Here is a 14,346-nt window from a genome sequence, read left to right on the forward strand (position 1 = left end):
CAAATCATCAAATCAACCTCAATCCAAACATCTCCTCTATTCATGTCTCGTTCCTACTACTCTACAACATCCAACCATCACGATAATGATCTCTCCTCTCTCTCTTTACCAGGATTACTGTTCCCCACCTGCACCACATACACCAACAAAAGTTTCCCTCCATTTTTTTATACATTCATTCTTTCCAATACATGGATGACACCTATTCTATTCAATCCTATTCTATTCTTCCCCGACCATCCATTTGTCTAGTGAAAGAAGGGGGATAGTTAGATAGTTATTTATTTATTATCTGGAACGTTTGACGGACGACAAATATCTTATCTTATTCTATCCGGTTTTTTAATATGAGCGTTGCGGCGCCGTCTTATATTAATATTCGCGTTTTGGAAAAACATCGATGACACCAGGTCAACAGAAGTATCAGGAGAGCTTTTTTTAACAATTTTTTTCAATTTTCATTTTTTTAAATTTTTTTTTCACCCTCAGCGTCACCTCTTTCTTTTTTTTTTTTGATCAAAACACAATTTTTTCTAGTGTGTATAGGATAGTATCATTGAACTTACTCTTGTTCTCTCTCACATATATTTATATAACATCAAAACAATAATAGAATGATTCAATTATTCGCTCTTCTCGCTGCCGCTGCTGGTAGATTAATCACTGAAGCTTGCCCAATCTATGCTCCATTCTTTGGAGCTATGGGTGTTACCTCTGCCCTCGTCTTTACTGGTTTGTATTAAATTTAATAACAGTAATTAGTATTAGTATTATTATTATCTATCCCGAGGTCATCTCAATCAAGTTGATAACAAATAGTAGAACGACAATAATATCATACAAAACAGATCATCTTTAACAACAACGACAACAAACAAACAAACAAGTAATCAACCAATAGTATTCTTCGTTACAACAAACAAACAAATAATTTCAGGCTTGCATTGAAAAATAATCATTTTAACACCACACCTACTACTATCAGTACCATGCAACAATAACAACTACAACAAATAATAATAATAAGAGATCTTGTATATATAATAATCCTACTATTAATAGTATATACAACTTTGGTTGAGAAGGGATCTATAGATATAATAATAATAATAATAATTAATAATTTGATCTATATACATATAATCTAACCTTTTCTACTTTACTTTTTCTATTTTACTTTTTTTATAGTCATGGGTGCCGCTTACGGTACTGCCAAGTCCAGTGTTGGTATTTCAACTATGGGTGTCATGAAGCCAGATCTCGTCATTCGTGCTTTCATTCCAGTCATTTTTGCTGGTGTTATTGCTATCTATGGTCTCATTATTTGTGTCATTATCGTCGGTAACTTGGGTAAGACCACTGCCAACTACACTCTCTACAAGTCTTTCACTGATCTCGCTGCCGGTTTAACTGTCGGTCTCTGTGGTCTTGCCGCCGGTATGGCCATCGGTATTGTTGGTGACTCTGGTGTCCGTGCTTTCGGTCAACAAGCCAAGCTCTACGTTATTATGATGCTTATTCTCATTTTCTCTGAAGCTCTTGGTCTCTACGGTCTCATTATTGGTATTTTGCTTTCCGGTGTCAAGGATGACTACTGTCCAGGTACCCCACTTGCTCCACCAGCTGCTCAATAAACAGTTGCAACTGGCCTTTTAAAAAAGCAAATGATAAATTAAATAATAATATATCAAACAATTAATAATAATAATAATAATAATGTTTTCTAAAAATCAATAAAATAAATCAAAAAAAAAAAACTTATAAATATAATCAAAAAAAGATGTACCTAGTAGAAGTCGTATAGCACTCTATCTATCTTGTCAATGTATTTAATTAAAGTTGTTCTTGGAATTAGTTACAGAGTGTATGATGAGACTGAGGTGCTTTAGTTGCAATGAGAGAGAAAGAGTTCATTTTTCTTTTCATCATCATTTGGTAAACACACAGATATATGTGGTACAAATAAAGAATAGGAGATGAGTAAAAGACAAACATCATCTTCAAACCTAAAGCAATCAAGCTTGACAAGTTTCTTTACACCTACAACATCGACGACATCAACAACAACAACAACAAACAACAAGAAAAAGGATGAAATGGATGAAGATAAAGCACCTGTTGTCGTTGCAAAGAAATCATCATCACCAAGAACAAAGAAACAAAGTCCAAATGTAAACATTGAAGAGGAAGAAGAAGAAGAAGAAGAAGAAGTGAAGCCAAAAAGAAAGAGTTCTTCAAAGGCAACAAAGAAACAAGATACACCAGCAACTACAACAACATCAACAAGTGGAAGAAGAATAGTTTCAACTAATGTAAATATTGGTTCAATGTTGGATAGTGATTCAGAGGATGAAGTATTTTTGAAAAAGAGAAAAAAGAGACCAGATTCTGATGATGATTACAATCCTGATGGTAAAGATGATGAAGATGAGAGCTTATCAGAGGATGATGGTTTCATTGTACATCAAGAAGAGGATAGTGATGTGGATATTGGAAACAAACAAGATGACGATGATGATATTATGACATCATTTGATACAACCTCAACTACTACTACAACTACTACAACTACCAATGTAATCAAGATACAACCACCAATTACAATGTCATTTGGTGAAGGACAAAGAATTATAATATCGGAACGTGTTAGTTTACCAGCTGGAACACCAACATTTACTCGTGATGAAGCTGCCAAGAAAAAGTTACTAAAGGGTCTAGATACAATGGAAAAGATTAGATTGGATGCAAGAGCAGCTGCTCAAAAGGAATTGGAAGGTGCACCAGAAGGTGATGATGAGGGTGGAGATGAAGAAGAAGAAGAAAAAACAAAAAAGAAACCTGCTGCTGCTGGAAAGGGAAAATCATCAACATCAAAAGCAGCAGCCAAAGTAAAATATACACCATTGGAACAACAATATGTAGATATTAAGAAACAGTATCCAGACACTGTACTAATGGTAGAGTGTGGATACAAATACAAGTTTTTTGGAAATGATGCAGAGGTTGCCAACAAGGTACTCAACATCTATTCCTATGTCGTAAAGAACTTTCTCAATGCAAGTATTCCAACTGTGCGTCTGTACCATCATCTACGTCGTCTTGTGCAAGCTGGATACAAGGTTGGTGTGGTCGAACAGATTGAAACCGCTGCTCTCAAAGCTGTCAGTGATTCAAAAGGTGGACCATTTGAAAGAAAACTCACTCGACTCTACACAACATCTACATTTATCGATGACCAAGTAGATGAAAGCAACAATACCTTGGATTTTAGCAACATATCACCCAATTATCTTGTAGCATTTTATGAAGACACTCAAATCAAAAAGATTGACTCACCAACCACCAGAATATCATTTGTTGCCATTTCAGTTAGTACCGGTGAGATCATCTATGATTCATTTGATGATGATCTACTACGTAGTCATCTTGAAACTCGTCTAACTCATCTCAAACCAACTGAAATTCTCTTACCACCAGAATACAAACAAAAACAAGATGATGGTACAGATCATTTTATTTATTCAAAATTTACTCGTTTAACTTCAAAGGTAAGAAAAAGAAGTAAAGAAATTAAAGAATAGAATAATTAATTAATTATCTCTTTTTTTTTTTTTTTTTTTTTTTAGACAATTAAACAATATTGTAAAACAAATAATGTTAGAGTTCAATTAATGAAAGAAAGTTTATATGATAAGGATTTATCAGTTTCAAATATAACAGATTTATATGACCAATTTGAAAATAATCAAGAAACCCAAACTGCTCTATCAGCTGCATTGACCCTAGATTCTAGTCAAATAGTTTGTCTTTCTGTATTGACTACTTATTTGAAGGATTTTAATCAATTTAATTCTGTATGATAAATCTAAAGTCAAGATAGATATCTATATTAAACTTATTAATTATTTTTTCTCAGATATTAAAAGTAGCATCAAATTTTAAAGCATTTAAAATATCAAATCATTTAATTTTACCACGATCAACTATTGATAATTTAGAAATACTTCAAAATGAAGATACAAAGAGTGAAAAAGGTTCATTATATTGGGTAATGAATCGTACTCAAACTATTGCTGGTAAAAGATTATTTTTAAATTGGATTTGTAAACCTTTAATTGATTTAGAGTAAATAGATATAGAAAAAAGAAGAAGAGATCTTTCTATTTATTAATTTATTAATTTTATTTATTTATTTTTTTTAGATTAATTAAATTAAGACAAGAATCTGTAAAAGAATTATTAAATTGTATAGTGGAAAGAGTTAAATCGATTGAATTGATTGGATCATTTTTAAAATCGAGTATACCAGATTTACAAAGAAATCTATCAAAGGTATTTTACAAGAGTCAATGTAAACCAAAGGATTTCCTTTCGACTATGAAATCATTCCAAAGACTTTCAACTCTATTGTCTGATGTTTCTCGTCTTGGAGAGTTTAAATCAAAGGTACTAAAAGAGTTGTTTGGTATCAATGATGAATGGGCTGGTGAAAGAGTTGAAAAGTTTAGAGTCAAGGTTGACACTACTCTAAAGGCCATTTCACACGATGAAGCAACATCAAATTGCAAAGAAAATATTTGGACCGATGAAACAAGATACCCTAAACTAGTCGAGACAAAGGCACATATCAAGGAGATACAAGATAAACTCGACCAATATTTGAAAAAAGTAAGAAAAGAGGTTGGTAAACCTACACTGGAATATTTACATCAACCAAGACTTCATTTGGAGTATTTGATAGAGTTGCCAGTTGCTTTCAAACAAGTTCCAAAGGATTGGTTAAAGATTAATGCTACACAGAAGCTTTCACGTTATCATACACCCTATATCATAGAGAATGTTAAATTGTTGGCTCAACATCGTGAAAGATTGACTCTTTTGGCAAATGAAGCTTGGTTGGATTTCTTGGGCAAGGTTGGAAATGACTATACATTGTATAGTTCAATGATCACCAAGTTGGCATTATTGGATTGTTTAATGTCTTTGGCCAAGTTGGGTATGTCTGCAGGTTATGTTTTACCAGAGCTATCGTCAGAGCCAGGTATCAACGTAGTAGAGGGAAGACACCCAATTGTAGAAATGACACTTGGTCAAAAGGGAGGATCGTATGTTCCCAACTCGATCAAGTTGTCGTCGGCCGAGGAAAGAGCCATGATTATCACTGGTCCAAACATGGGTGGCAAGTCATCTTTTATTAGACAAACATCGTTGATTGTTATTATGGCACAGATGGGATCGTACGTGCCAGCCGAAAGCTGTACAATGGGTGTATTCGATGCCATCTACACTAGAATGGGAGCACGTGACAATATCGAGCACGGTAGCAGTACATTCTTTGTAGAGCTACAAGAGACGTCGCAGATCTTGGCCGAGGCGACACCAAGAACATTGGTCATTCTAGACGAGTTGGGTCGTGGCACTAGCACACATGATGGTGTAGCTATTGCCTATTCATCACTACTCTATATCGTAGAGCAATTGAAATGCTTTTGTCTCTTTGTCACTCATTATCCATTGCTGTCACAAATCGAAAACATGTATCCTCAAAACGTATCAAATTATCACATGTCATTCCTAGAGGAGCAACAAAACAATCCAGACAATGGACAATACCAACAACAACCAAAGGTTATATTCCTATACAAGGTGGTAAGAGGTGCCGCTAAAAACAGTTACGGTATCAATGTTGCCACACTTGCCAACCTACCACAACCTGTCATCCAATCGGCTACACTCAAATCAAATGAACTCAAACAATCAATCACCAAAAAGATATTCAACAACGACTCAAATAATCAATTTAAACAAATTATTCAACAAATTAAAGAATTATCTGTAAATGATTCAAAGATTGATCAAAATCAAAGATTTGAAAAATTATTATCATTACAAAAGACAATAAATTAAAGTATAGAATAAGAATAGAATATTTATTTATTACTTTTTTAAAGAGTACCTTATGAATAATTGATCAGCTGGTTTACAAATAAAACTATGAATGATAAATGACCATCAAGTGGAATGAAATTGATTGGAATGGGAGGATTTAGGGTTCCATTGATGATTGATATTTGGATGGTTCTTGGGTTTGGACCTAGTATAATTTGATAATTGATATCTCCTTGATCTCCTACATTTTCTTTGTTTAGAAATGTAATTGACCAACCTTTTTTTATCTCTCTATGAGTTGGATAAATTGTTTTCGAATATGTCATCGAGATGAAATAAATCAACAAGAGATGGTGATATGATATTCTTCTTGATAATATAAATTTAAATTGATTGAGTCTTTTTTTTGTTGTTGAATACTTTTTTTATGATGATCGAAAGTGATGAATTTATTTATAAACAAAAGTGAATATATATTCCATCATCCTGATAGATTTTTTTTAATAGTTCTTTGATCAAATCGATTTGATCAAAGGGATTGAATAGTAATAATAATAGGATTGTTGATAAATGAATTGATTTGTAATTGCTGTGTTGTAATTATAATTGGTTGGGTCTTATGAATCATCAAATGAAAATAACAAAGGAGGAGGAGGAGGGGGGGAGGGATACATGTAATGGGTAAATAAAAGAAGGAAATGTAAATTTAAATAGTTTGTGTGGTCGGTTCTATTTAAAGTTTAGAGAAAAAGTTTGGACCATGACGAGCAATGAGGAAAGCAGAGGAGGCGGCAATACTCAAAGAAGCCATGATATCATAACCACCGAAATCATTGAAACCAGATGGTTTGTAACCGAGCTTTTGTACACAAATCGATTGGATTTCGTTGAGGTATTCCAAAGTCTTTTTGGCATTTGGATCAGAGGCTGGTACCTTGGTCGACATTTCATGAGCATACTTGAAAAACAATTCAAAGGTTCCTTGAATTCCCTTACTTTGAATGGCATCAACAATCTAAAAAGTAAATAGAGATAGAGAGAGAGAGAGAAATATTAGAGGATAGAACATGAGATTATTATTATTATTATTATTATTATTTTCTTTTTTAATAACATACCAAAGCTCTTTCACCCTTTCTAATCTTTACAACACCAGTGAATACACCATGATTATTATAACAAGCATTGAGAGTTGCAATAGCCATAACTTGTGGAATAGCACAGAATCCAATAACCTTTGGATTCTTTAAACGTCCCATATAATCTAAACAAACAATAGTATGTGACAATGCATTGGTAATTAAATCATTTAAACAATGTAATGCCTAAATAAATAAATAAAAAAAGTAGGGTAATTAATAAATGTTATTGTTAATTTCTATTTCTATTTTTTTCTTACAGATGAAGCATATTGTGGATTCTTAAAGTTATCCAATTTGACAGTGTATTTACTCCAAATTTCACGTGGCCAAAAGATTCTATTTTCATTGATATCTTCAAGATAGTCACGAATGATATTAGTCTTTTGAAGGAGGAGACCCATTTCATTTGATTCCTTGTCGGCAGTGGCAAACCATTCGCCTTCGAGACCAGATGCATGGAAGATCTTGGAGAGACCGATACCAACGAGACCTGCGACATAGTGACAGTAGAGATCCCACTCTGGCATGGTGACAACCTCCTTTTGAAGGAATTCAGACATACCATAGGCCATACGCTTGGTAATATCCTGAATGATTGGACAGAATCCTTCATTCAAACTCAAGAAAACATCTACTACCTTGTCAAAGTTTTCAACTAAATGTCTTTCATCATTATTTGTACCATCTAAATGTAAAGAAATAATAGAATTAATAAATGTTAAAATAATTGATCATAATTGTTATTATTATTATCTGTCTGATACATACATCCACTTGCTTTGAAACCTGGTTGATAAAGTCCTTCAGCAAACTTGTGCATAACTGGTAACTTGACATCTAATGGCACTGTAGTATCATCTTCAACAGTATCTAAACCTCTAAGAACTAAATAGAAAATGCAAATCTATATAAGCATTATAAAAATAAATGAAATAAAATGAAACGTTAGTATTTGTTTTTTTACTGTGTGAGAGTGTTGTGTGTTGTGTATATTTGATTTGATTGGTGTTTCGAAAAAAAAAGTAGTAGTCTATTTAAAGATTGTTTCGTTGTTGTTGATGATTGATGAGGGAACATATATGTATATATAAAAGGAGCTAATTATAACAACAACAACGAAACAATCTTTAAGTACCGAAAGACGAAAGTGATGTTGAGTTGAGTTATTCGATTAACTTACAGCATCACGTAATTGTGGTTCCAATTCACTAATGACAAAAGCAAAAGATCTAGATGTCTTGTTTAATAATTCGTAACACCATTCCTTGTTGTCCAAGTTCTCTTTAAGTTGAGCCTTTGGTTTGAATGATTCAGTGTAACCAATCTTTAAGAGTGAAATGAATTCTTCTGGTCTAGATAATGATTTAACGTATTGCATCTTGAATATTATATATATAATCTGATATACTATAAGAGATACTACTTATTACTACTAATATATTAGATGTTCTACAACAATACAAAAAAAAAAGAGAGTGATTTCTTCTGGCTATTGGCTTGTTCTTTTTTCGATCATTTTTGCAAATTTACGCAGTTTTGGGGTGTTGCCCCAATCGACATAGAGGCCGAAAAACGGCACGCTTTCCTTAAAAAATATCTACCAACTCTTTTTTTTATTTATTTATAATTGGATCTAAATTGTTTGGATGAATTAATTGGATTTGTAAACGATTCTAATTTTATTTATAATTATAAATGTTGTTTTAATTTTCATCTTCAAACATTTTAGAATAGATTGAAGCTTGTTTTTTATCGAGTTGAGCTTGTAACTTTTTGACGCGATCCAATTCAACTTGAGCATCCCTGTTGTTGGAATCGATCAATAGGAGAGCTTGGAGGTCGGCAATGGCCTCTTGGTAGTCCTTGGAGATGACGTGAGCCTTGGCTCTTCTAAAGATGGCACGTGCATCATTGGGGAGGATAGCAAGGGCCTTGTTGCAGACGTCGATCGACTCGTTGGGACGATTCAACTTGTTGTAGCACAATGCCATGTTTAGGTAGCATGATGCTTGTTGTGCCTTGAGACCATCGGCACTACCAACAGCATCCAAGTATCTAAGAGCCTTTTGATACTTTTCAATGGCTTGTTGGTTTTGATTGATTTTAAAGTATTGATTGCCAACCTCTTTGATGGCGGTGGCAACCTTTACATATTCCTCGTCTCCATTGACCGAGTTTTCATCGGCAGTATAGTCTTCCCAGTTATCACCGTCGGTTGATACCTTGGATGGTACACCATCATCCTCTCCTTCTTTCAACTCTCCACAATCAGCAATGACAACATCAACCAATGGTTTGTCTTGTTGTGTCTCTATATTTTCAATCTTTCTAACTACATTCATTCCTTTAATAACTTTACCAAATACTACATGTTTTCTAACAAATCGAAAAGAGAAAAAGTTAATACTTTTAGTAGTCGTAGTATTGATTGATTGTTTGGTTATAAGTTTACCCGTCGAGATGTGGAGTTGGGACAGTTGTAATAAAGAATTGACTTCCATTGGTACCTGGACCAGCATTGGCCATTGACAATAGACCTGGAGAGGTGTGCTTGTCCTTAAAGTTCTCATCTTCAAACTTTTCACCATAGATTGATTCACCTCCAGTACCGTTAAAATTGGTAAAGTCACCACCTTGTATCATGAATTGTGGGATGACACGATGAAAGATTGATCCCTTGTAATGTAATGGTACACCCGATTTAGTGTTACCTTTTTCACCTGTACACAATGCTCTAAAGTTCTCTGCTGTTCTTGGTACCTTATCAGTATATAATTCCATTACAATTCTACCAGCTGAAAATACAAAGAAGTTACATGTTATTATTAATATCAAGTGTGTCGATCATATGATAGATGATCATCACATCTTTCTTTAGATAAACATCAAAAACACATACCATTTTCATTACCAATCTTTATATCAAAGTATACTCTGCAAACCATTTCTTATTCTATTCTATGTTTTATTCTATTCTATTCTGTAATCTTTGAGAACTGACGAAAATAACTAGTGCACTTGCAAGAAGAACTTCTTTTTAAATTGGGAGTAATCTCAGCCCTGTGAACAAAAAAAAAAGATTAATAATAAAATCTAGATTATTTAAACCATCATTATTTAATGTTCACACTTTTGTTGTTATTATGAACTCTTTTATTTGTTTTATATTTAATTATATCTATACAATTATATATATATATTTAGATGGATAAATATTTTTGGAATGTTTATAGAAATGTATATTTGTATCAAGGGATTCAAAGTTTTATAAAGGTTGAAAATAATAGTTTTAATTACTATGATTTGGCAGCATCGTTAAAGGGTAGAGATGATGCAGTAGTATTGGCTAGAACAAGACAATGGAAAGTATTGGCAGATAGAATCAAGCAAGATGATGAAACGTTGATCAATGTAGAGCCGGTGGTCTTGGTTAGAGTGATGATTGCTTGTATTGGTGACGTTGAATTGGTCAAAAAGGCAGTGACCAAGATCTTGACAGAAGCAATAGTCAAACATCTTCAAACTAATGGTAACACTCCAAATAGTATTCTGTCTGGGACATCATCATTGTCGGTGCTTATCAACAGTCGATCGGCCGAGTCATTAAGTTTGATCAAACTGACATTGGATCAAAATGCCGTACCTATGGCAATCATTGGACCTATTTGGAATAGATATCTTTTGGATATTGCTGTCGAGAGTATCAATCAACTGCAGTTTTGGATTCTAGAATACTTGTTTGTCGTACAACCACAACAACCTATTGGACAAGATGTGGTGTTTGCAATGATCAATGCATCTCTAAAGCAACCAATCATCAACAATAGAACCAAGATATTGCGATGGATTATGATTCATTATCCAGATGCTGTTGCTAGTCACAAGGCTATTTCGCATCCAATTACATATCGACTTGGAGGTATCTATGAAACGGGTGACCTTGAGGTGATACAAGCCTATATACGACCAGCAACCGACTTTCAGGTGCCAATGTACAACAAACGTTATTTGGTGGGTCAGTCAAATGCCATTCGTTTAGAATACGAGGTATTAAAGACTGCACATGTCAAGGTCAGAGAAGAAGTTGAAAAGAGGTATCCATGGCTCACTGACAATGATAGATTAGAAACATTAACCTACAATCAAATGGAATTACAATTTGGTCAAATAGAAAATATGAAAAGATTCCAAGACATTATACGATTTGAAATGGAAACTGCTAGTAATTTGGGAGGTGATGTAAATGAGACGATTCGTCAACTATTAAACATACAGACCGAGACTGGTAAAAGAAATACACATGCGCCACCTTATTCATCGGTCGAGATATTGGATGCTGTCTGTAAAAGAAATCAATTTCATACTCGATCGGCCAAGTTGTACTTTACACCAACCATTTATCATGCAATTGTTTCGGTTGGTACTCTTGAACAAGTTAAATTTGCCACCTCTTTGATGGACACTTATTGGATCAATTTACCAATCTATAAACTACACACTTTTCTAGTTGTCATTGGAAGAACAGATGCCGAGGCATCAAGTGTATTCAATTACCTCGATCAACAATCACTATTGGATACTACCGATTTGTACAAGTTTTTAAGAACCTGTAGATTTACATATATACGTGTGTATACAACCGAAATGTTCAAACTAGCACTCACCAAATCAGGTCTATTTAAAAGTTGGAGTATGTTTCTAGATAATTGTTCCATTAGTAAATCAAACATTGTCTTTGATCGTGACCTTATCGACTTTTTAATAGAAAACAAGGGAATCACTCATATCTCTGCCAAATTAATTGTTGGATTGTCACAATTGTACGATCGTTCACTATTGGAATACCTATTCTCTCGATTCCCAAAACAACAAAGATGTCACATCCCAATTTATCGTCGTGGAGCAAATATCTTTCTCAGATTGGTATGTGAACGATTCAAATACATCTCTATTGGTAAACGTGGTATAGAGTATATCGTCTCTTTAAAATCAACCGAATTATTTGATCTTGTAATGCCAAGACTCTATAGAAAGGATGAAAAATTGGTTTTACAATCTGGTATGACTGGTCATGGTAGAATTTATCTTTCAAACAATTAATAATAAAAAAATGATTTGATATTATTAATAATGTTTATTTCCAGCCATCTTTTTATCTTAGATCTTTGGCTCTAAAATAAATTTATTATGTGAACCTTTTGCAATGATACCTTTGTCACCTTTGATGATGGTATCTGTGAATGCTAAATTACGACCAATCTTGTATGCACAAGATTCAATGTAAAGAGTTTGACCAACCGTTGCTGCATTGGCATAATTGATCACCAAATCAACACTTACACTTGGTGTCCCTTTACCACTAAACATCATAATTGCCATTGAACTAATAATACTAAAATAAAAGAAACCATTAGGATATTTATATATGTCTAGTGGTTTGTTTTGTTTACATACTCTACAAGTGTTGCAATTACACCACCATGTAAACTACTCATTATATTTGAAAGTTCTTGTTCTACTACCATTGAACATGTTATCGTTCTTTTAAAATGAAATAAATTAATATGTATAGATAGGTTGATCACTTTAAAAGTATACTTTACTTTTTAGTAAAATCAACAGTAACTAATTGAACAGATTTCATAATAATCTTTTCAAATTGTTCTGATGATTCAAACCACATCTTTAATGTTGATACCGTTGCATCATATTTTAATCTATCTTCTTTTTCATTATTACTATTTATTATCTTTGGTTCTTTATCAAATTTCATTTCTAATTATTAATGATCAAATTGTTTTAGTGTTTTAGATTTTTCAATCAAAAAAAAAAAATACAATTTATTCTGATTTAATTATTTTGATTAATTAATCTTTCCATGAATTAAAATAGAAAGGATATATAAAAAATAAGATGGACCAGAAGCTCTAAAAGCTTCAAAATTAAACCTTTGTGTTGATCCATTTAAACCTCTTTTTAATAATCGATAAACATCTACCACTGATATCAAAGTAATCAACATTAAATAATTTTTAAAATACAATGATATAAATATTAACATTAAATAATAACTAAATAAAAAGAAAGAGATAATTAATATTAATATATTTATACAAATATTTTTTCTTTTTTTCTTTTTTCTTTTTTTACCAAAAAAATAAAAAACCAATAAAATAGATACTGTTACTTTTACCAAGTATAGTACAAATTGTTTTGATACCAGCTTTTTTATCTTCATCTATATCTCTATGATAACCTGCCAATAGACAAGTAGTCAATTGAAGAACGACGGGTGTTGATAGTTGGAAGAATAATAGATCGGGTGGTTGATTGGCAAAGAGACAATAGTAGATACTCATGATACCATAGATACCAAAGCTGTAGATGATTTGACCCATTGCAATGTACTTGAAATGTGTATAGGCAAACGATGTAAAAAACGATGCAAGTGTTGACATTACAAACATTCGACCAAGCCATTCCGTCTCTCCACTACACAGACGTGTCAAGAGATGTGTTAGGATGGACATGACCAATACAGAAAACACTATGAATTTGACAAGTGTCGACACTGATACTCTTTCAAATAGTGTACGATCCGATGAAGTTTTAGGATCATCAACTCCTGTGACATAGTCGACGTAAGAGTTGATCATGTAGCTTGTACAGTGTCCGAAAAACGATACGACGTTCAAGATGAGAAACATCAAGTGACCATGATCATAGTGAAAGAAGGGAAAGTTGGGTGTCTTGTCTTGACTGTATGCGATAGCCAATGATGTTCCTATGAAAAGTGGTATAGTAGGCGAGATTGATATTCTACATGACCCTAAATATAATTTAATAATGTCTAACATCGATTGATTTGAATGAAAAATAAATATATAAAAAAAATGTAAAAAACAAAAAAAAAGGTGTTCTTTTTACTTTTAATTTAAAGTTTTTTTTTAAATAGGAATGGGGGTTGTTTAGATTTTAATCTCGAATAAATATCAAACTGGATTTCTATATCCAAAAAAAAAACTCAGGAATTAATATGCCAGGTCTTGGAAATATTGGAAAAAAAGTAAAATACGCATTTACAATATGTAGTTTCGACCAAAATCGATGAAACCTAGATAAAATGATAGATAAAAACAAGGAGAATACGAGGGTAGCAGAGAAAAGCCCCAAAAAAAAAAACATGGGACTAAGAAACAAAAAGTATCTCCCTTGCCGGGAATCGAACCCGGGGTGTCAGTGTGAAAGACTAAAGTGTTACCGACTACACCACAAAGGAATTGACTTGTTGTGGAGTGTGCGATCCCGGGAACGT

At 33.1% G+C, this 14,346-nt stretch overlaps 6 protein-coding genes and 1 non-coding gene across 7 annotated transcripts; 3 read left to right on the plus strand and 4 right to left on the minus strand.

The window, feature by feature from the left end:
- Window positions 1-614: 614 nt before the first annotated feature.
- Window positions 615-1,634, plus strand: vatP (vacuolar ATPase proteolipid subunit; the record flags this gene model as incomplete). Its single annotated transcript, XM_004358557.1, has 2 exons — window positions 615-732; window positions 1,189-1,634. 2 exons carry the CDS (start codon window positions 615-617, stop codon window positions 1,632-1,634), a joined length of 564 nt encoding a protein of 187 aa, XP_004358614.1.
- Window positions 1,635-1,976: 342 nt separating this feature from the next.
- msh3 (mutS like protein) lies at window positions 1,977-5,907 on the plus strand (the record flags this gene model as incomplete). The annotated part of the gene is made up of 4 exons (XM_004358558.1): window positions 1,977-3,548; window positions 3,627-3,854; window positions 3,917-4,125; window positions 4,203-5,907. The coding sequence occupies 4 exons, from the start codon at window positions 1,977-1,979 to the stop codon at window positions 5,905-5,907; spliced, it is 3,714 nt and encodes a 1,237-aa protein (XP_004358615.1).
- A 715-nt stretch (window positions 5,908-6,622) lies between these two features.
- Window positions 6,623-9,976, minus strand: fdfT (farnesyl-diphosphate farnesyltransferase; the record flags this gene model as incomplete). Its single annotated transcript, XM_004358559.1, has 9 exons — window positions 6,623-6,904; window positions 7,008-7,214; window positions 7,289-7,716; window positions 7,800-7,935; window positions 8,212-8,409; window positions 8,562-8,616; window positions 8,754-9,407; window positions 9,484-9,826; window positions 9,931-9,976. The coding sequence occupies 9 exons, from the start codon at window positions 9,974-9,976 to the stop codon at window positions 6,623-6,625; spliced, it is 2,349 nt and encodes a 782-aa protein (XP_004358616.1).
- Window positions 9,977-10,235: 259 nt separating this feature from the next.
- On the plus strand, window positions 10,236-12,131 carry DFA_00630 (uncharacterized protein; the record flags this gene model as incomplete). The annotated part of the gene is made up of 1 exon (XM_004358560.1): window positions 10,236-12,131. One exon carries the CDS (start codon window positions 10,236-10,238, stop codon window positions 12,129-12,131), a length of 1,896 nt encoding a protein of 631 aa, XP_004358617.1.
- Window positions 12,132-12,188: 57 nt separating this feature from the next.
- DFA_00631 (thioesterase superfamily protein) lies at window positions 12,189-12,804 on the minus strand (the record flags this gene model as incomplete). Its single annotated transcript, XM_004358561.1, has 3 exons — window positions 12,189-12,423; window positions 12,486-12,572; window positions 12,635-12,804. The coding sequence occupies 3 exons, from the start codon at window positions 12,802-12,804 to the stop codon at window positions 12,189-12,191; spliced, it is 492 nt and encodes a 163-aa protein (XP_004358618.1).
- Window positions 12,805-12,894: 90 nt separating this feature from the next.
- On the minus strand, window positions 12,895-13,687 carry DFA_00632 (uncharacterized protein; the record flags this gene model as incomplete). The annotated part of the gene is made up of 2 exons (XM_004358562.1): window positions 12,895-13,102; window positions 13,182-13,687. 2 exons carry the CDS (start codon window positions 13,685-13,687, stop codon window positions 12,895-12,897), a joined length of 714 nt encoding a protein of 237 aa, XP_004358619.1.
- Window positions 13,688-14,238: 551 nt separating this feature from the next.
- DFA_00633 lies at window positions 14,239-14,310 on the minus strand. The gene has a single exon. It is a non-coding gene; the product is annotated as a tRNA-Glu (tRNA).
- Window positions 14,311-14,346: the final 36 nt, after the last annotated feature.

Source organism: Cavenderia fasciculata (genome assembly GCF_000203815.1).
Source record: "Cavenderia fasciculata unplaced genomic scaffold Scf_Dfasci-F-a-25c12.r2-5, whole genome shotgun sequence".
Classification (NCBI taxonomy): domain Eukaryota; phylum Evosea; class Eumycetozoa; order Acytosteliales; family Cavenderiaceae; genus Cavenderia; species Cavenderia fasciculata.